The sequence below is a fragment of the Mycteria americana genome, chromosome Z (genome assembly GCF_035582795.1).
Source record: "Mycteria americana isolate JAX WOST 10 ecotype Jacksonville Zoo and Gardens chromosome Z, USCA_MyAme_1.0, whole genome shotgun sequence".
Lineage (NCBI taxonomy): Eukaryota > Metazoa > Chordata > Aves > Ciconiiformes > Ciconiidae > Mycteria > Mycteria americana.
Window position 1 is genome coordinate 31,343,712 of NC_134396.1, and position 23,728 is coordinate 31,367,439.

The following is a 23,728-nucleotide window of genomic DNA, read 5'->3' on the forward strand; positions in this document are numbered from 1 at the left end:
ACACGTTGACTGTGAAAAAGCCCATTTTTCACAGAAAGCAAAGGAGAGAAATTTTAAAGTTAGCTTTGTTTATGTATTTCTAAAAGAAAATAAAGTGTATAGTATCAAAGTTCATCCAGGTATCACTGAGCCTAAACTCTATTTCATTTACTGGAAGGCAATATCCCCAGTTCTACTTTGGCTGAATGCTGAAAGTTGCTAACTATGTGCAAATGGTAGAGCAAAGAATTATTATTAGCTTAATGATGTGTTAAGGTTGTCACCTAACCTGATTTTTGCTGTGCAATCTCAGTCTGGAGAAAACTAAATCATATCAAGTATAAATCACATTTGCAAAGCCATTAAGGCATCCTGAGATACGTATATCAGCCAAATGCAACGTAATAAGACCTAGAAATGAAGCTTGTTGGTAAGACATACGGGAGGGTGGGCAAACTCTTGGAAAGCAGTGACTCTGAAAGGGAGTTTAGTGTCATGGCAGATAACCAACTGGCAATGAGCTGCCCTAAAATCTAGTCTGCTCCTTGGATCAGTAAGCAGAGTGAATATGAACATGTGCAGGGAATAGGGAAACAGTACTGTGCGTGCATAGAGAAGGCTACAACTTCCATGCCCCATTCTGGTATCTACACTTGAAAAAATAATGCCAGGAAACAGAAAGTGTTTCAGAAAGAACTACAGGAATGAACTGTGGTTTGGAAATTCTGACTAACAGAAGGAAACTGAATATACAAAACATTACTGTTAAGGCTGTAGAACAGATTTTGAAGGACAGTAAGAGGCACCAGCATTAATGGAAAGAGGTTAAAAAGCAACACGCACTTCAGAATTCCAGGTAAATCTGTTAAGTTTTTCTCTGATAACTTATTTTATGCAGAGAAATGTATTAGAACCAGCCTGTCTGGTTTCTACAAAACATGTGATGAGCCCTCCAAGGAATCAGTAAGGAAACAAAAGAAAATGAAGGTTAATGTAACAGCGAGGTGGAGGTGGAAATGGTTGCACTGGAGATGACGTGGGCTGTGCTGGAGAAACATGGGGGGGGTTAAGGAAGCTATGAGCAGACTATTTTAAGGATGAGCCAGGGAAACAGTTATTAGGTGATTTTGACATAAAAAGAAAGAACATGTTAGTGAATCTAGTAATTACGACCACCTACATTCAAGAAAAGAATTCAGGCTGGAAGATGTGGAGAGAAGGACAGCTCTGATGAGCAAGGAGATGGACAGCCTATTTTTTAACTGACTAATGAGTGCGGCTTGTTTATCACATCAAAATGAAGTCTGAGAGGGGACTGTGTTCCATAAATATGTCAGAAAGAAAAATGGAAGGAGAAAAGCTATTTAAGCTGAAACACAATTTTGGCCCTGGAACAAATGGGCAAAAAACTGCACAAGTAAACCTGGCCATAACTTAGAAGAAAGTCTCTAACCAATAGATTAGTGATGGCTCTGAAACGGTCTCCCAACAGAAATAGAGGGGGAAAAAATCTCTAATTCATTCTAGAATAGAAACTGCTGAATGTATTCATAGGACATGATGCCTGTGATAGTAGAGAACTGTACTGGATGACCCACACGGTCATTTCCTGTCTTATGTCCCTATGTTGCAATTTAATTTATCCAAGAGATCGCTTGGCCAAAATCAGTAATTACTTACATGTGGAGATTTCTAACACCATAAGATGCACCATAAATATAGCAGAAGAGGCATTTTACAGTGGAAAGGAAACTAAGAAATTTAGATGAGTAACAAGCTATATATTTTTAATAGTGAAGGTTGTTAGTGACTTGCACAGCCATGGACATAATGGGTTTCAGTCAAGACTGGCTCTTCCCAACAGATGTACAGAAAACAGAAAATAATAGATAAATCAAGAAAACAGGGATATTGATGCAGTAATAACTGGATGAAATTTTGCTGATCTGGCTTATGATGAAGGCCAGGACTAGATGATAATCGCCTCTTCTGATGTTAGAACTAAGAATATTATTTCAAGCCAATGATGCTGTGCCTCATGACGTCAGACAGAAGAATTACAATGTTAAAATGCCATATGCCTTTTCCAGTTCTGGTATATAGTCAGCGCCCACCTGTAGTACAGAGCCACCCAAAGTTTAACTCGGTACACTGAAGTAACTATAACATCACATGTTGAGATATTACATCATAGATGCAATAAGGATACACAGTATATATGCAAATCATATAACAGATAAATGCCGGGACCTAACATTAGGTTACATGAACATACGGGAAGTCATGTCCTCTGAGACCTTCCCCAAGCACAGCACTAATTCTTCTGATTGATCTTCAACAAGTCTTTTTTGGCCAACTAATTAGAAATGTGCAGGAGGTCTTGTGCATGCAAAACATATCTATAGATGATCTGAGATACACATACACACAGTGTTATTCAGTCTCAAACAGCAGCTGTACAAGGTGAACAAACACAATACGGTTTAAAAAATCTGGTCTTAATCTCTGTGCATCACAATATTTCAGTGTATAAGGTGACAGCCATTTTGGAAGTTATTTTGACACATTTGACTTGAAGTCTTCTTGCAGTAACTTCTGTCTTTGATTTTTATAGTGCAATTCTCTGGCAAAGCAGGACAGAATAACTCCTCTTTGTGTAGGCAACACATCCTACTCAGAATGATGCAGAGAAGTGATGACAGGACAAATAAATTTAAGAGAAACATCTGTGGTGCAACACAGGCAGCAAACCTTTGCCTGGACACTTGCAAATTATGAATAATCTCTTCCACTTTTGGAGTAGAAGCATATAGTAATAATAATGATAATAATAAAAAATATGTGAAATCCTTTTCTGTTTTTTTCTCCTTTCCCTTTTCTTCTCTTCCCTGTTCTTCCCTTGCCTTTCTCTCTCTTGCATGTGGGTAGGAGACTTGTTTAGCGATTGTAAGAGAGCCTCCTGCTCCCAGCAAACACTTAGAACACACACTCTGCAGCCAAAGTTGGTGAAGCGAGAGAGATGAGAAGGGGCAGTGATGATGGGAGGGAAGGCACCAAGCCGAGTTCTCACAAGAGGTTCAGCCACACAGCATCCGATCATTAATGTCCATCAAACATTTTGGCTTGCGTCCAGCTTGCTAAACAGAATGGTGTCATGGCAATAAGATGAAGGCCCCTGCGCCGACGCAGGCAGAAAGCCAAAATTTTCCATGTAGATTTCCCTGCCTCTTAGGCTGTATTAAGCATGACCTGCCCTGTCGCTGATTTGGACTACCTTATGGGTACTGCAGAACAAAAAACATAAAGCATGCAGTTGGCGAGACGTTTGGAGAGGTGAGATAACCAGCTCTTTGAAACCCTGCAACGTAAAATATCAACAGGGGTCATATATCCAGAAACTTGACTATTAGGCCTTTGCCAAACAGCAGTGAAAGAACAAGTCAGAATATCTGAAATGCATTACTCTCCAAATGATTTTGAGACTGATCCCAGAACAACAAGCTTATTTATATCAATAGAAACAAACTAGCCTGAATACTGTATCACAGAGCCATGAATCAGCGAGCCCAAGTCTCTCAAGTGCTTATAGCATCGTGCTTATAGACTGTGAGATACAGTCGTCTTAAAATCTAATGGTACGTTGGTTTTATCTTTCCGAATCAAGGAAAGGCTTTTGTGTTCTCCCTTTTGTCCCAGACTCAGCACAGTCTTATTACATGATTTGGCCACAACCATGTTTTGCAATGCTAAGTCTGTTTATTCTTGAACACAGGGTGAAATGTGACATTGCATACCTAATCTTTTCTTGAATATGTTAATTTTGGATATATTGCCCTTTGTTTGATCTTTTTCAGGAAAGTTCTGTGTGATTATAATGGAATTATTCTTGAGATTAGTAGGTCTACAACTTCTAATACAGTGGTATTTAAAACACAAGCCTCTAGAATTTTCCACCCTTACAACTACACTATTTCCAAGAAAAGGACCTTGTCAACTGGAAGCATGATATAAAGGGAGCTTTTATATTTGCATAGAAATTGTTTGATAGCAAAGTCTCCAAGGTTTCTCTTTGAACTCAAGTATGCAAATTTAATAGAATTAAACAAAATACCCTAAAGATGACAGAAAATCCTGGTACTTGAGACAAGTTTAAAAATTGGTTTCCTCTTCCTTTACCTTGATCCTGGGCAGAATTTTTAAAGCACATTTAACTTGTGGGTTAGGTTGTAATGTCATAAATTCAGTTATTACTCAGTATCCTTTCTTTAAATAGATTTGTCTATTTCAATTCATGGCATGTGCTGTCTCTGTGGGACTCTACGGAAAAACTGTGCAGTCATTTATCTTTGTTATTTTCTGCAGGATTTGGAAGGAGTGATCATATTAGCTCAGCAGATTTAAAAATAATAATAGTTCTAAAACACCCTGCATGAGCTGTTAATTGGAATAATATGCGCTAAAGATAAACCAGGCATTTTTTTCATGGATCTCAAGTCTCTCAGCAAACTGAACAAGAAACTGTGTCTCTTGCATCCATTTCATTTTTACTTCAAGAGTATAATAAAAAAAGTAATAATTCCGTTTAATTATACTCTAATCAAAGTTATTATTCAGGACCACCTTTGATTTTCCTAACTAAACAAGCCGAGCATAATTTCCTTTTCAGATGCTTTTAAAAAATCTTGACATTTCCCTTTGCTGTCCCATTTTTAAAAAATAATATCCAGTTGTGTGTGCATATGCCCAATAAATGAAGAATAGCAATCTTGAACCTTTGTTTAGATCTGAAAGAAGGTCTTGCCAAATTTTCCTGTACCAACATTACTTTAATTTACAGCACAGATGCTATACTACATGTAATACTGTTGTTGTTCAGTTCAATATTTCTAAAAAAGGAAGGTCAAGATCTGTACACAATGTAATAAGCATTTTTGTCTGCCTATTATTATTTGCACAATTACTGTGACTGCTTGGGGAAATCTATGTTTGGCCGAGTATCTAGTCATCACCTTGGACAATGATCTGATTTTAGGAATATTTTGGCACAGAGATACTTTGTCTTTGCTGCTCCCATTTGCCTCATCTTTTAAAAAGACACATCTTATGACAGTGTAAGGAAATACAGAAAAATTACCTTTATCTGAACATGGAAAGGCATGGTTTATTAAAAAGAACAAGAACAGTTTAATCTTAAACTAATTTTTGGTCTGGAAACTAAGCCTATTAAGGAAGGTGGTAACTGAGACATGCATTTACAGTCTTTCAGTCTATATTACATTTTAAAGAATGAAAATTAGAGATTAATCTTAAACATTTTGTGTTTCTTATCAGTATGATTTTATGTAAGTTTTAAAGAGAACTTTTATTTCCTTAGTAGAAATGAAAAAGCTTTCATAGTCAGAGCCAGACAAAATTTCCAAATATATGGAAATATTTAGATCTATTCAACTCTGCATGAGCAACTTTGGGCAGAACAAAAAGTTGATAAAATGAAATAGAAGCTAAATTGTAAAAATAATAATTTGACTCACATCAAATGTGACTTCTACAATTTCTCAAAAAATATACTAAACTCTTTTTCTGCATTTTTATAAGAAAAAAAGACCACCTCAGAATTTTAAAATTAAATGCTATGTTTCCACTATATACTGGTATTTACTAAAAATATAGAACAATGTGCTGGTAAAATGAAATTCATCTGGGTTCTGTAGGGTATCCTCTCATATTACAGCTATAATAATAACAGTGGAACAACAATGCTTGTAAGCAAGATCCACGCTCTTGGCAAATTATTCCACATTCTTGATTTATACCGGATTTATCCCCGGTTTGATTTTTCAATGAGGAAATGGCCAAGTTCTTCTGGTACAGAACTTTGGGCTGAACTTTTCATGATTGTCTTACCTACATGAAATACGACATTTAAGCTAACACATATATATGTTAAACATAAAACTTATTTTGTTCAAGTTCCCCTGCATCCTGCAGTTCCATTAGGGTCCCCTTCATCACTTTATTGTTTTTCTTCTCTGTGGTCACTGTCAAACAGTAGTAAACTGTAGTTGGGTCATGGGGAGTGCTGATATTCCATCTGAAAGGAAGAGTGATGATGCATGGGAAGCAGTAATGGAGATGCATTTGGCCTTCTACATACTTGTTACACCGTTCTAAGAGCACTTCAATAACTATTTTAATAATGATTACTAAATACAGCAGAGCTATCTGGGGCAGAATCTGTCTGTGTCCCTAAATGTGTCTAACTGCTAAGCCCCTGGAATTTCTCGCCGGGTAACGCTGAGTTACATGCGTGAGTATTTTGTTATGCTAGGCTTCACGTGTTACATAAAGTACAACAAGCAAAAGCGTAGATCCACAGCTCCACACCGAATGGTCACCCTATGATGAAGTGAAAGGAAGGCAGCGGTCCATGGCTGCATGGTTAGGACAGCATTCACAGAACTGAGTGCGAGAGACATGTCTTTAACATCACATAGCACAGGAGGCACACAGTCCCTGTCGTTAGTTTAGTATTTCAGTAATTGCTCTTCATAACTTACCTGCTGGGTCGTTGAGCATGTATTATTGGCCACATTTGGGGCAGGAAGGACAGGGGTGAGAGTAAGAAATTTGTGCAACTTTATCGAGGAAACTGAAATAAGCCAGGGATGCAGCTGTGATTAGGTGTAAATTCACATATCCTAGGCTTATGCTGCTAGGCAATGTTTATGGTGATACTGGGTATCAATTTTATGATGTATTTATTTACAGCTTACAGTCAAGTATACTGTAAATCACCTGAAACGCTGCACCATGCATACAGACTGTCAGCTTGACCAGGTGCTCTTGTACCTTTGTTCATTATCACTCTGCACCCATTGTCCCTGTTTGCTATTAAGACTGCTTTTTATGGTATACCTTAAATTAATATAGTCTCTCAGTGGCAGACACTGTCTCTTACATGCAGCACAAATCTTCCAGGCTGAATGTTAGCTATAGTTTCCTAAAATCAGTCTTGGCATACCTGGTTAAAACACTTATTGACTTCAATAATAGCAGCACTTTCCAGTCTTGCTGCACAACATTACCATGTTCCAGTAACTACGTTGCAGTTCCACTTTGGTCCAACAGTTTCAGTCTCTTTAAACAATTGTTTTGTATTAATCCCCTCTTTTCTGATCCTAGAGCCACCCACCACTGAAGTAGCAAGTCTCCTGCTATATTCAAAATAATGCTCAGACCTTCAAGTGCAAAGCTTTAAAATCCTTTCCCACCAGTCCTATATAGTGGAAAGAGGTGTGAGCGCTGGAAGATGAGGAATTTAACAGGCAGGAGGGTAAAAGGAAGAACTAAAAACTGGCCTCTGACATCAAAAGTTCCTCTAACTACTTACTTCCTTCTGTGGTCTTATTTGTTTGACAGTAAATTATTAAAGAAAATTGAAAAGGTCTTAGATTTTTTCATATAGGGACATTTGGGATTTTGGGTGTTGTGTTATTGAAGATCTCTGGGCTGTATCACAGAGAAAATGTAATAGCATAGACTTGTAGAGAAATGTATATGTAAGTTATAAATAAGGTGTAAGTTCTCTGAGACCAGACATAAATGCTACAAGAAATATGAGTGTAGACCTTTTTTTAGCCCCCAACTCCCTATTAAAATCATCAAACTTCCATTAAGAAACCAAGCAAAACAAAGCAATGAAAGAAAGGAAGGAAGAAGGAAAAACAGTCCAGGCTTTTGCTTTAAAATTTCATTGCAATTCAGATTTGATGACTTGGTAGTGCTGTGCAAAGTAGCATTTTTCAGTCTTATTTTTTCTTGCAGAATTACATCATTACCTCAGAGCAGTTTTAAAGGACACTGAGGATGTTGTATTCCAGTTGAAAATGAACAGAGCTGATACTTCAGGAAGGACTGACCATCAGGTCACTATAGAAGGAAAATGCATTTTTAGTTTTACGCAAAGGAAGCTTTTCTTCTTTCCTTCAGAATCCTTTCCTCTTCTCCATGCTGTGCACTTGCACGTACCGGGCACATGTACCCTTACACTTGCACACGAGAGCAGATCTAGGAGATGCACTTTGATGCCAACCTACCATTCTGATGCCGTTCTCAAAGGCCTGACGTGCCAGAGAAGCAGGTCCGTCCACAGTCTTACCGTCGTCATCAGGCCCCCAGCTGGCACTGTAGATGTGGATGTGCTGGGGATTAAGGCTTAGAGACTTTGCTTCTACCATGTCTGTCACATCTCCATCCAGCATCCGTACACCTTCAGAACGAAAGATACAATGAAGAGAACCAACCAACTCAAAATGCGTCTTTTTCTTTTTTTTTCCTAGAGAAAATTGTTGTGTAGGACACTGGACTGAATGATCATAGGGATTTCTACTGTTGTTAAAAAAACCCCAACAAAACCTGTTTGGATATGTGTTTTTCCAATGGAAAAAAGTCTCTAGATGAAAAAAAAACAAAAAAGGAAGGAATATTTTGGTCTTTCTTCAAGTTTTAAAAATTATCTACAAGTCATTTATCCACTATACAGCCTTCGAACTTCAGCAACAAACTTTTACTCTAAAGAAAACTTAAAAAAAGACTTGAACCTTGAAACGTTTGTGTCCCACTTGAAGATAATGTATGATTTTCCTTCTCCTTTTCTACTGCAGTGAAACCGCAGCACCTAATTTGAGTCATTCACAGTCCTAAGTATGTTGACAGATGTAATAAAACGATCTCTGCTGACAGATAAACATGGGATTATTCCTTCATTGTATGAGGCTGCAAAGAAGAAACTGGGGAGAAAGCTTGTGTGTACAGACTGATTACCATACACAGTAGTAAGGTGATTACAGGAAGTTACTAACAAATACCCTCTATGTAACATTATTCAACCTGAAAATACAATATTGTGAACATCCTCCTCTGTGCAGAAGAAGCTTTTGTAAGGTATAATCTGAAATTCTTGTGTTAAAAGAATCCATTCATGTGGGTTTGGACAAGTCAATGTGCCAACACTTCTAAAGTGAATGGCATCATGATGTTTTAAGATCACTAGACTGAATAAGGTAGGCTTAAATCTGGAAACTGAGAAAATCTTAAAGTTTTGACTAACTGTAAGACTTTGACTGAAGTTAATTCTGACTGAGAAAACTGCCGATGCCAGTTTTAACCTAAACAAGAAAAAGGACATATATACAGCTAACATGACATCTGATCAAAGGGATGTTAAATATTAAATAATAATTAGCATGTAACTGTATGCTACTACAGAGTAATGATTACTTCCACAGTTAACAAATTTGATGCTCCTTCCCCTTTAAAAGGCCACTGCTATTTATAAGCCAAATTTACATATTTTTAATTACAGACACATTTAATTTTGCTCCTGAGCTCAGTCTGAAGTAACTTGAGTGTTTACCAAGACCTTAACTCCCAATTAACAAAAGGCATAGGGGGTGCTTTGTTGATAGAGGGTCTTTTCTTTTTTCTTACTCTAATTGACTCAAAAAAGAAAAGTGATCATATTTCTAAGTTCACACAAAAAAGCTGCCCACGTTTTGTGAGATAATAAACTTTTACAAACAGTGATCTCACTATGAACTTTACTTTATAAAAAGAGTCATTAAACCAACTCTGGGATTCTCAGGTTTTATTTTTCTTCCTCATCATAATCTCAGAAAATTAATGATGGGTGGAAGTTGTGTTCTCAATTTCTTTCAAGCACATTAAAATATATTTAGTTCTAAATAAAGACAATAAAAGGTACACCGCTTTTGAAAGAAGGAAAATAAAGCTTCCCTCTATGTTTGTTACTGTGTAGCAAGCCTAAATAATATTACATGCACCTGGTGAACAATAACTCCAAATTCCGCCGTTGGCACCTGAAGTAAGTCACACTGGGTTTTTTTGCTAATGGTGAAGTGGTGAAATCTAAAGCAACGCGGACAAGGCTGTGACTTGGGTGTTGCTCCCTCCAGCCAAAAACTGACAGACATGCTTCAAGAGTGAATTTGAACAACAGACATCTCGTTGGCTATTTAAAACAAAACTAATTCCTTTCTCTCTCTTCTGTCTTTCTTTCTTCCTTCCTTTCTTTCTCTTTCTTCCCCCAAATGTCAGTAGTTAATTCTGCCGATCACTAAACCTCCAAACTGCATTTGGCATGTGGTGATAGCACAACAAAAGCCATCCAGAAGGCAATTAACAGACTGCTTTTGCAGACTGTTCCACCTAAGACTTTAGAGCTCTGTAAACTTTTTCCAGTATTTGCAGTAATTGCCAAAATGTAAGTGGCATTTTAGTCAGAACAAACTTTCAATGGATCACAGGAAACATGCAAAACTGAGCTGAAAGCAAGTTTTCTTTTAAATGTTTGTTTTTAATCAGCATCTGACTTAAACTTAAAGAAACAGCTGAACTAATTCCTTGTCAGCTGAAGACAATCTACATCTGTTGTGCCATAATTCAGTGTAACTGTTTTCCCGTCAGGACTCGAACCCAGCCAAGTAACTAAGCTCCCAAATCCCCACAGATGCTTTGCAACTTCCACAATCATTCTGCAATGGTAACAGCACGCTAACCATCCCTTCCTATAAAAAAAAAAATCTCATAAGCTCTGTAGGTGGTAATTTGCTATGTGTGATTACTGCAGAGACTCACGTTAAAACAAAGATCTACCCCTTTGGTGCACTAGTTTGTCCTTCAGCAAAAGGGCCTGTAGCTTAGCCAAGCACAAACTGCAGGCATAGTGCATAACTTTTTATAAGAAACGTCCCACAACTGTAACAGAACTGAAGGTCCAGATTGCAATTTTACTCAAATTTTCTGCAGATTACATCCCCACTTACACTGTTGTAAGAGAAGTCTCAGACGCTCTAAGGATCTTATTTTTGACCCATTTGTGGTGAGAGGTTCTTAAATGTGTGGAAATGAGACAAGAAGTACAAACACATTTAGGAAAAAAGCGAGCACTACTGGTGGATATCTTGTTAACAATTTTCCATCACAAAGATCATTAATCGGATTTGTTCAGCTGCCAGTATTTGATGGAATATTGATGGAAAGGATTTCTTTTCCCCTTTGCTTTATCTCCTTACTATACCTTACGTGTCCACAGATGCTTTTTGGTTTGAAATAAAGAATACTTATCTTGGTGAAGTAAATTCAACATCAAATTCAACAGCCGGTGCTCTTCTGTATAAGGAGAAAGTAATTGTTCTACCTCGACTCTAGTTTATTCTCCAAGAAGGCCCAAGGAGGGTCTTTAAATCCCTGGGAAACAAGCAAGCTGAACACTAGTTCAGCATAATATGATTCAACAATTTTACACCCTATCTGGCCTGTGGAGAGGGAATACAACCACTGTATATTCACAGGTATAGCTTACAGCTTTTCTGAGGAAAGGGAGTGAGGCATGCCAAACAGAGGTCAGCAGCAGCAAAACTCTTAAATATATACACCTAGTGGAAGGGGAAGCTTAACCTCCTTTCCTGATACCTTGGAATTCCCTCTTGCCTCTGACTTTCTGCAGATTATCTGCTGAGCCTCCTGAAGTCTTATTTTCAAGTGCTGATGCTTTTAAAAAAGTGATACGTTACCTCAGGTGAGGTTTACACACTGTTACTACTTTCCAGCTTTCTTTTAAGAACAGTGTTAGTGATGGCTCTACAGAATCATGGTGACAAATGGATTGGATAGAATTTTTATTTCACTTAGACCACTGAAATTTCTTGAAAGCTCTTGTATTCTTCGTACAAAATAAATAAATAAATAATGAAAAGGAACACATATCCCATCTTTATTGTTCACATTAACTGCATTCATACTATGTCCATCTGAATCAGTTTTTACACTATATTTAGAAAAGGCTGTGATTCAGCTAATATGCCTGGAGGTTTTCTAAAACATTATTATTGCACATTCCTAATGCTTAATAAATAATAACCTACTAAGAAGCCACTGTTACTAATGGAGAACTTTTCAAGGACGTGCGCAAGCTGTTGCAGGTTGTGTGACTATCCAACCCACAAATGAAACTTCTCCAGAAGCCATCTTTTATCTCTATCAGTGCACTAACTCTCCTCTGACTCTGGTTTGACAACACAAGAAATCTGATTTCACAGCTGCTGGTACACGACCAAATGTCATGTCCACATGAGACAGGCTGTTCATCTGCCACAAACTCACTCACTTGGCCAGTTCAGATTTTCTAAACCACTCTGACAGGGTAACTTTGTGCAGGCAGGCTGTCCACCTGAAGGGAAATTGTTTTTCTTCATCACTCTAATCTCATGCTGGATCAGGTATTGTCTATGCTCTGGAAGTCAGCAGGAAAACAGAAAGCTGACATTAAGACAATGTTGTGTGCTTTGGCTAATTTGAAATGCAGCTGTGCTCACATTTGATTTGGATCAAACTTGTACTGATCCACTAGAGAACAGATACAGTACTATTAATTGTGGAAACATAGCCTCAACTCTGCCTGGTCATATTTTTGAACTGTCCTCTGGTGTACATATAGGTAAACATGTTTCTGTTTTTACAGATGGTCTCTATTTTGGGACAGAAAATCAACAATTAATGAGTTTGAGCTATAGGTCTTTCTACTGAAAGCCAATACACCAATCCCATGATTTCATCAAAAGTACGGGGTAAAACTTCACTTGAAGCATTAAAATCTGGCACAGGCAGGCTACAGCCTAGGAGACACGTAGATGACATCTTGATAGTCATCTCCACAAACTAAGCCAAAAGTCTTAATTGAGCGGCCATTGACTAAGAATTCATAGGAACCACCTGGAACTTCTTGGCTGAATGAACAAAAAAGTGCAATCAAATCTCCTATTTCAGGCAATAATCCGATCACACAGAGGGATCAAAAGAAGATTGTCTCCAACCACAGCCAAACAACACAAAAATATTTTACGTTTTGACAGTGTTTTGTTTAGGATCAATACACAAGGCAATATTCCTGATGTGTATATTTACTTCTGTTTTATCAAAGTTCATCACCTAGAGCTCTGAATCTGTGAGAAACCCCCAATGTCCTAATTCTGGGTTTTGTGTTTTCATCAAAGTTCTCGCTTTCTATTTTTCTGTGTATACTGAGAGGCAGTGTTCCAGGGAGCACTGGAGAAGTGTCACCGCAGACGAACTCCTTCAGTACTAGTATTTAACGACCACTCTACAAGTGAGATTTACTTGTTAACACAGCTAGGTTTGTTATCCATACAAATCTCCTTCTCTTGCTGAGAAAGGTCTGAATGTACCATTTAGCACAAATGGCTCTTTGGTTACTTTTCTTTTGTTTTGGTGGGAGATTGTTTCACATACCTCCAATCTTGGCATTAAAGGCGATTCCTACTGTGCAGTGTGAGTTGTTTGCCGTGGCTGCCACTTCTCCAGCACAACGGGTTCCATGCCTGCAGTCAGACAAACATTTTTCCAAGTAAGCACAGACTGTTGGGATTAAAGGCTTTGACTTTGCCCATCCTCAGGTGCTAAAAGCACAACTATCCACAATGTCTTGCACTACTTAATCCCCCGTAGTAATTTATACCCATGTTACAATATTCGTCCGAACACATTTTAACATCATTATTGCAATCATATTAAACTCTTCATGGTAGGCTTTCTAGCTACTGGAAACACGCACAGTTTGTAACAAAGACATACAATGATGACATGTAATCCACAGCAACAGAAGGAAGTCTTGGATACCAGTTCGTGATTTTGAACCAAATCTTACATTATAGACGGAATTTTTGTCCTGCATTCTCCCTCAACCACTCATGTCGCCAGTATGTAGATCCCCATACAACCTCCAGCAGGCACAGCGTGTACCACACTCTTCCATGAGGAAGATGAGATTGCACCAATGCCCACTCTGCTGTTTAGAGGCAAGCCTAAGACTGGCTATATGCCAGTATGCTCAAAGCTTTGCATAGATATGTCCTGGTCATGCCGTGGGCCAACCCCGCAAGACTGCTGCCTTTCCGGGAGCAGAAAAAACAGCTGAAGTATCCTCCACATCAGAGGAATACCCTGCGCCTGGAAGCAGCGCTGGGATGCAAGGGTATAATCTTAAGAAGCTGCTGAAGGAAAACACAAAACCTCCAGTGGCTGCTCACCCCTCTCCCCACTTGCAAAACCACAGTGGGGTGCCTTGCCTAGCTCTGATCCATGCTCTCTGCAAGGTGACAGTGGTCATCCATATGGCCACCATGATAGGAAAGCTGTCCCTGCTTTTTGTGATTTTTGCCTGCAATATAAGTTTCACAGCATGTTCTCTACCAGTAAGTTTTGCCCTCATCCTTGTGCAGTTAAGCAACTCCATTGCAGAAATGTGACACAAGCAACAAGGAGCAGACAGGGAACTTTAGAGAGCTGCTGTGGAGAGGAGATACGGATTTTCAGACCAGACAGGAAAAGAGATGGGGAGTTGATGAGACAAAGATAGAAAGATAATGTAAGGCTTGGGTAGCCACAAAGAATGAAGTTTAAAAAGTCAAGGCAAAAAATAGATAACAACATGGCAAGCACTTCAGAGTAGGTTAAGTAAGGTCAGTTGTGTACACAGGCACTCTTCTACTGGTGGTGGTTGAGAGACTGCTTACATACACATCTGGAAGTTGATGCCCATATTACAGACAGGAATCACAGTTGCTTTCCCTTGGTTTGCTTTCCCAGCTTGCTTTGGGTAGAGTCACTCTACCCCGTTCCTTACTATTAGCGCAACTTTTTTCCCTTAACCTTTTGAGACACTTAGATGAGAAACACTAAGATAAATTGTTTGGGATGGATTAATGTAAAACAAGAACAACAGCAAATAGGACTAGGAAAAAACCAGAGGAATCAAAAAAATAAGCAATATAAGTGATCAATGCTAACCTGTTAGAATTTCAAAGGAGATCATTCAGCTTATCAGATATGTAAGATATATATAATCTATGAGGAAAGTGTAATCTTTATTCATGAAATCAAAGTGACAAGTTGGATGCTGATAAATCCTAAAGCTAGATAAAGGTTTCACAATTATATGTATATCTCAACTCATTTCCTATTCATCTGTTTACAATTCATCATTTCGTTGCCAAACTTGATGAGAGAATTTTTCAAGACTGAATTTGAAGTTTATTTTTCATATGAAGCCTAATTTTCCAGCCTAATTTTAATTTGAAGAAAGCCTATCTAACTCTAATTGATAAACCAATGTCTTATCCTATTACAGAATTATTTTGAAAAGCCTGACGTAAATAATTCAGGAATCACAGATGAAAACAAGTTTTAAAAAGATCCTTCTTCATTTTCAAGTGTTTTCAAATAGTGTTCTAGCTCTGTGTTTGTTTGAAGCAGTGTCTTTTTAAAATTTATTAATATTTATAGGAAAATGCCTGTCTTAAGAATTATTTACAAGACACATGATTCCCAAACTTCCCTTCTTCTCATTATGATTTATAAGGTATCACATATAAGTTTAGAGGTGTTATCACTCACACATTAAAGGATGGATGACTACAGTCTAGAAATGTAGGTGCAACATAACCGCACGCATCACCTCAGTGCATATAATTTATTAATAAATCACTGCCTGCCTAGTGAAGCACATGTGGCTGAGCTGCAGCTTCCCAGAGGGAGACTGCATTGGCAAGAAACCCCTCCTGGGTACCAAGTTCGGGAAGCAGTGATGGGAGGAAGGTTTTCCAGTAGAGAAAGGGAACAGATAGAAACCACACTTGGAGGAAGGAGGCTGCCTGAAGAAGAATGGAAGAAACAGCTCAAGTTTCTCCATGGTTCCCAGAAGAGTATACGGATACCTGCTACTTTGTGAGCTACATCCACTGAGCACTGTCAAAAGGGTTAGATTTCCACCAGATCACCAAACACACCCTGGTCACCCCGGGGCCACGTAATGTTTGTAGAGGGGAAACAGAGGGGATGTGTGGATGGGGGGGTCACAGTGTGGGCATGGGGGGGTCACGGTGGGACTGCACCTCCTAGCAGCAGCCTACAGTCACACCGGATCAACAGCAACATGAAACTTGTACCCTGAATTGCAGCTGAAGTGGAAGCAGACGCAGTGGTAGATGTCACTTCAGTAAGTAGTCAAGGCTTTAAAGGACTGGTATGGAACTATTATGACACATACTTATTGAATTAAAGCACAGTAAGAAATTTCATGTAAATTTCTCAAAGAAAAAAGCATATCCCAGAGAGAATTAGATCTTCAGACAGTTTACAACATGTGAGTTAAATTAACTTTGCTGAATATGTCACTAGTCCTCATGTATTGGAAAATCCTTCTTTTTATCATATTTTAAGTCCAGTAATGGTATAAATTTATTATGTAAGCAGATTTTTATGTAAGCAGATTTTCCCCTTGCTTCTCTGCCAAGATTATTGTTAATTGCATTCTACATTTATAATGGAAATGACAAAATTAAAAGTTGTTTTATTCATTTCAAGGTCATATGTATAAAACTGCACTTCTTACAATCAGTTTCCCACTGTGTGAATTAATCACATATGCAACTCAATTTGTTTTAATATGTTATCTTTTATGGGTCCTTTAAGTAATATTTCAATTATGCTGTGAAAGGGACGACTTTCTAAAAAATCTGCATATAAAAAATTATGTTTTTTCCACGCTGCTTTTAATTTTCTCTTTTATTTTTCTTAGATTTTTGCTTGAGGTCTACAGTTTGGAAGAGACTCTGAATTCTGCAGTTAAAATTAGAAAAGACTTCTTATTAATCATTACACTAACTTCTTAACTAACTTGATAAACAAATATGATGAAACTGATGCCTGAAATTGATTGGCTGCTTTAAAGCTATGAAAACTTCTACTGAGCATGAAATCTTGAAAACTTCAAACTACAAACAGTTTATGGAGGCAGCGTAACCAGTAACAAGAGGTGAAACAAGAGGCGCTTTCAAGTTAGCATTTTTTGTGAATGTGTATGTATGTCAAAACACAACAATCTCCTGTCTTCGTGGGATGCTGCATCACATACAACTTGTTTAAAAAGTTGATGCAGTCCTAGAACAAAGCATGGCTGCCCTTCTACAAAGGCCTATCTTGATAAACTTTAAGGGTCAATGCTTCATTTCACTGGATCCTTTGCCAGCTTATGTTGAAGGGAAATAAGTTCCCAGGCTATTAAATGGCACTTTGAAGAGACACTCAGCTAAAAGGTTTTGCACTTGTCCTTTGTGTTAATGTCAGTGTGATGTAGTATCACAGAATAGAACATGAAAGAAAGCTTGGTTATGAGACATTCTGCCCATCTACAAATGTTTCCTACCTGGAGTCTAATAGAAAGAAAAGGAATGGAAAGAAAAAAAGTTTTTTTGTTGTTGTTTGTTTGTCTCATAAGGAAGGACATGAAAAATCGCTATTCAAAGACAGATTTAGGCTCAAAAGGTCACCAGGTAAATGAGATAAGGTGTCACAGGCATTATCTTCCAAAGAAGTTGTACTTAGATGCTTATAAAGTTGGCCAGCACTTTCCACCATAAAACCATCTTTTATGATTCTGCCTAGCTTTAACTGCTTTATCTAATTTTTCCATTCCAGGCAAATAAGTACAACTTTTTCAGAAATGTATTTATTTTCATTTTTTTTATATGAGAGAGACAGAACACAAAGAACAAAGACAACATGCAGGCAATTAAGATCAATTTTATTCTCTTTTTATAAGGAGGAAATTTGTCAGTCTGTCCTTACAACAAGTCAGTAAGGTGTTGAAGACCTACTCAGGAAGACCTTAGTAAAGATAATTCTTTTGCCTTATGATGCCTTCACTATTATATGGAGAAATTGATATAAATTGTTGAAGAAATACACTTCTATGAAAAGGTGTATGTTACTTTATTCTGCTGCATGCATAAGCAGTGCTTGAGCACCTGGATGCTAAAGGTACAGTCTTTTGATGGCTCTCTAAGTGTAAAATAAGAGAAATTTAAGGGCTACACCATAATCTGTTACACAAAGTAACTTGTTTCAGTAACAGTTTTTTTCTGAGACGGAAACGGCTCAGTATTACAAGCAATGATGGAAAGAGAAAAGGTGCGTGTTCTGCAGTTAAGTAACACTTCCCATCCCACCGACATATTTAAACATAAGACATTTATCTTTCAATAATCACTCTTAGTTTGCCTTTCAGAAGAGGAAGAAGGTATAAGGAACCAGGAACATCTTAAAATAAAAGTTAGTTAAGCTCACCTCTGAACTTTTGGAGTAAGGAAATATTCAGAGTTAGTGAAGACAGCTGCTGGTAATTTGAAAAGCCCGTGCCATGTAAATTGGCTCTGCATTTCAGAGCCTCCATCTCTGACAGCTATTCTTTGAATTCCACGAACACTCTGACCATGCGTTTCTTTGCCGTATTTTGTTCTTCTGGAGTTCATCAAGTATTTCAGAACACAAAAAGCGCAGGGGACTGGAGGATTTAAAGCCCTCCAGCTTTTCATGACACTAACATTATAGTCCGACCCACTTCAACCTGTCACCAATGAGTCTTTTCAGAATGGGAACTTAAGGAGAAAAGAGTTTCAGAGTATTTCAATGCAAGCCCATCACAAACATCTCTGGCCATACCAGTAATTTACTGAGGTTTTCTAAGACATACTCAGCACAGGAATTAGTTTGTAAACAAATGAAGAAAACAGTGGGGGCTTTGGGGGGTGGTTTCTTTTTTTGTTTGGGGTTGTTTTTTTTTTTAATCCAGAGAAATGTCTACAGAAAAGAAGAAAACTTCACATCTTTTGCAAATTCCATGCTGCACATACCGTAAGAGTGGATATTAAATAATTGTAAAAAGGTTAGAGTAGATAGTCTAAAAGTTTACACAAGGTTATATACATTTTAATAGGCTGTGCTTGAACAGCCTATTTTTGATAACCGTCAACTTCCTTTCTCAGCATAATTACGTAATAAACATATTCCCTATGCATAAAGACAATGCATTAATATTAAGAAAAAAAAAATACTTAGTCTTTATTATAAATTAGAGTAGAATCCCAGGGATGGAACCTGTAACATGAACTGAACTATGTAGTTGGTGGACATTGAAAATTATAGGACAAGGAACTTTGAATGTTAACATAATTTTCAAACCTCTATGGGGAGAGGAAGAATGGAATTTTAGGCAGCCATTGTTATCTGTAGGAAAATATCTGAGCTGGCATTTATTTTTTGCAAAAGTCTTCTTTAGTTCCATTTTCAAATATTTTCAAAGACCTCTCTTACACTGGAATATATTCCTAAACAGGAAAATGTGGTATCTGAGACACCACAATGTAATAACTGCTGGAGAAAATACATATTTGAACAGCAATCATCAGAAATGCATTTTATCAGAACTGTATTTTATTGCATCCCAGAGTAATGTCTTACATAGTGCAGAAGAAATAATTTTTTAGAGCTGTTCACATATAAATGGTCTCTAATAATCTGCAGGATATAAAATACTTTCCAAACTGGCACTGGGTTGGGATGTTGTTCTAGAAACATCTGAGAAAGGAGATATAAAGGAATTGTCAGAAGTTAAAAGCATGGGCAAGGAAAACCTCAGTCTTCAGCCTTTAAAACACAACCCACTACAGCTGAAAAATAATAAGAATAAAGCTATTTCACAAAGGGAGAGATATTTGGATATTAACAGTGGAGAAAGAGATCACAGAGTAAATGTGAAAAACAAGTTACACAAATCTTCAATGTGAGATAACAGGAAAAATGCCAAAGACTTGGGTGTTACATCACAGACAGGATCCTGTTTCTGAGCATTAAACACAGTGTTGTAATGTGGTTACAGCACAGGACTGGAAGCTGTCTTGAGTCAAGGTCCCCAAGGCTAATGACTTTTTGCATGATTATGGGAAGTTACTCAAAGAATAACTTGAAAAAAACTCATCTATTTCTCACAAATGAAATCAAAGGTGACAGTATTAAAACAAACACATGGAACACTTCACATCTCAGACACGCACATCTTAACCTTAACAGCGTGGGTAACAGTGATGCTGCCTTGCCACTCTCTCTACATTTGTCAGCTGTTAGCAGTAAGCAGCTAATTTGTCACAAGTGTTAATTTCTGATATGAGCCCAGCAAAGGACTGTGCTTCTACAATGTTAATTACCATTTTACAGTTTTGTTTTTGTGAGTGGGCAAATGAATCCAAATGTATAAAACAAATATGCCTTTTGTCTGTATTTTCTACCAAAGGCATAACAAACTATGAATAGAAGGTCAGATGGAGCCAATGAAATTTGACATAGAATGAGAAATAGCAACAAAATCAGCTAATAATATATTTAGCCAAGTTTATAGTTTTATATATTAAAAATAAAAATAATTATTTACTGATGTATTAATATGTTTTAACCCAAGGTAAAATTTTAATCCAGCCTCTTTTCTGGAGGGAAAAAGGCATTGGTGAGAAGAAATAACATGGTTCAAAAGCCAGCAAAGAGAAAAACTTTAATCTGAGCTTTTTTTTTCATACAGCCTTTCACTTTAATTGTACAGTAACCTTCTTAAGGCAGGTAATCCAATTTTTGTTCTCATTCATTAAAGCAAATCACGAGTAAAAACAGTATGGTTTAGTTCCTGTGCACTGGAATTAAACCTGTTCAGCAGCAACATCAAGGCCAATATTACCTTGGAACAGTATATCGCTACCTAGATATACCTATTCAAAAGGACTATTTCGTTTGCTTTTGAAACTGAGGAATATGAAGCTGTTTAGACTTCAAGGCTCCCCTGCCACATAAGCAAAAAAGCTCTTTTTTTAACCTAATTCAAGCTGGTTGAGAGGCTGTAGAAGGGATGGAAAGTCATAGAACAAGGAGGATGTGCTCCAAGCAATTCTGGCAATCATTTTATGCATATGAGGGTGGCTGATCCCTTTTTGTGTGCAGCCTGAAGAACAGAGTAGCATACACACTTGGGAAGAACTGAATACCTGTCTACACTTTTCTCATTCTTAATCTGTGAGACTGGACAGTTTTATCACTTCACTCGTGACATACAGAAAAAAGGACAAACAAAAGCCCAATTTCAAATCTTTTTGGAATATGGCTAACAAAATGGTAAGGGGAACTACTGCATTATACAACTTAATGAGGGAAGAAGATGGACAAAATCAGGCATGTATTTTTACACAAGAAAATTCTTGTAATCACCTTGTGCAAATGTTAATTTAGCTAATTTTTTACATTTGGAATTACTGATTCAACACAATAATTAAACTGTCTCTTCCCAGTCTGCAACAGTCTCAGTGAACAGAACATAATCCTAGAACTTAGTTCTGCAGCATCCCAATAACCTTATGTACTTTACCTTGGATTAAAACATATTAAGACATCAGTAAATAATTCTTTTTATTTTAAATACATAAAACTATATACTTGGCTAAATATATTATTTGCTGATTTTGTGTGCTATTTCTCATTCTATGTCACATGGTATAGTGCACAACCATGGAGGACTGTTTCTCCCTTGTCTCAGTTATTACCATGGTTATAAACAGCAGTCATATCATACAGGAATTAATGAAACATATTTGAAGCACTAAAGGTTGGACATGTTATGCTTTCGTATCAATGAGACTCTAATCCCGAAGACAGAGCAATCAGATGCTGGACACAGGGAAAAGCAGAGGGAGGGGACACAGGAAAAACATGGGACACAGCCTTCATGATTCCTTTGTCTACACCAACCTGTCTCTCAGAGGAGCACCTGTGAGCTGCTGAGGTCCCAAGGTTAGTGGGGGAGAGTAATACCTGGAGAGCCAAAAAAATGCCTATGGAAATAATCGCAAGACCCTGAACATGGAAGCTGCAGAGGAAATAAAGTCCCCGACAGTTCATATTCCCATGCCACAGCCAATGCACTGTCCTCTAAAGTCTTGATAAGGCTATATTCAAGTTTAACTCTGCAAAATGATGCTGCCCCATGCCAAAGAAATTCTGTCTGGATACTTACAGGTCCCAGCTGACTAGAAAATAACCTCAGCAGGTGGCTCAGAGGCAGCCTCTTTTTCTTTCCACCTCTTTCCATCTCCATGCAAGAGACTTTTAGATCCTTACAAAAAATAGCAGTTGTGACACAAAGGTCATCTTGTCATTTTCATAGTCAATGCACCACACAGACTTCTAACTGAAATATAAAACCCCCAAAGCAATCAAACACCCAAACCTGAAAACATCCATATGTCTTCATAACAGGAAACTGGAAATAAATATGTAAGTCAACAGGAAACCTCACTAAATCATGAGATATGTTTCTAGATGTTGTCAGGAGATGTGTTGCTTCATCCACAACTATTTTGCTTACAAATTCCACTGATTTAACTGGAAAGATATAAAAGTAAATGTATTTAAACAAACAAGCAAAAATTTTTGCAGCCAGCTTCTTGTACCATTTTAACAATGTTTTATATCACCTTAATTTACCCTCGTTAATTACAAAAATAAAATATTTCAACCTGACATAAGTATACTTAAGATGAGACTTGGAGAATAAGTCTTTACACTGATTTTTCTCATGCAACTATATGGATAATGAGCATAGTTTAAGGTTTTGTTAGCATTTTTGCAGTCTAAAATTAATCCTAATTTGGGAACAAGGCCTCAGATTGCAAAGGAAGTTAGCGTGACTCCCAATATTACTTTACATGAATCAGAAACTCTTGGTATGCTTTATGAATGCTTCCTATAACTTAACTTAAGCTGCAGGTTTATTGATTAAGGTTCACTAATGAACCATTATCAGTGTTTCTGAATACACGGCTATCTAAAGTTGATGATATATTATAATGTTCAATATTTTTTAAAAGCTCTAGAGTAAGATCTGGAATACTGACACAATGAGTATTTTTGGCTAGGCCATGCATTTGCTATTCCTAGGAAAATCCACCCATATTTATCCAAGATATTAGCCTTAGAAAACACAGGCTTGGACACAATGAATAAAGCTTGCTAGAAATTTGCTGCTGAAACTTCCCAATGTACGACCTACAGTGAACATGCCTGTACTTAAGAAAGCACACTGTGTACTGGCTACACCATGTTATCTATATAGTAGGCATAAAGAAGAGCTTTGGGTGAGAAAGATACAGGCGAAGTAGTCTGTCATCTGTTTTTTGAGAAAGGAAAAAAAGTGATTAACTAAAACCTGCAAATTTGCTTTCCCACCTGCTTGCATTTCACCACCTTTTACTATAACGTCTACAATCTTAAAAAGTCATACTGTTGGATGCAAGAAAATACTACTATTCTCCTTCTACTGAAGAGGTACCAAGAGGTTAAATTGCAAATCTGAGACTAGAAGGAACACCTCTACTATATTAGCCACAGCTTAATAAAGATAACTTTCAGAATAAATATGTAAATTCTACACCCTTTTCTTTGCTCTGTAAGCAAATCATCATATCACATCTGTAAACAAAACCAGGAATAAAACTTCAGACTGCAATTTCTCAGCATCCCTGCATAAGCTAGCAAACTGCATGTAAGCCAGTGAGAGGCAGGAATGTTTTGTTCCACATCAGTGCTGGCCACTTTAGAGGTCTGCCCTGTGAATTAAAAGACTTTACATTGCAACCTAATTGTGCATGAAGAAACCAAGTGATGGAATTTATTTGGTTAATGCTTTTCATCTATTTGATCTTATAGCTGGCAAGCTGATTTCTAAGATTTTCAGGGGACCTTCACTTGCTTTGGTGATAAGTTTCCTATGTATTTGAAG

General features: G+C 37.5%; 1 protein-coding gene across 2 annotated transcripts in view; it reads right to left on the minus strand.

Annotated features, from left to right (window-relative positions):
* PCSK5 (proprotein convertase subtilisin/kexin type 5) overlaps positions 1-23,728 on the minus strand; it is a 259,698-nt gene that overhangs the window by 146,982 nt on the left and 88,988 nt on the right. For both annotated transcript variants that reach the window (XM_075526631.1, XM_075526630.1), the window contains exons 6-7: positions 13,309-13,397; positions 8,076-8,248 (exon numbers count right to left, since the gene is read on the minus strand). In XM_075526631.1, the coding sequence (XP_075382746.1) occupies positions 8,076-8,248; positions 13,309-13,397 (262 nt within the window). The remainder of the gene's footprint in view (positions 1-8,075; positions 8,249-13,308; positions 13,398-23,728) is intronic.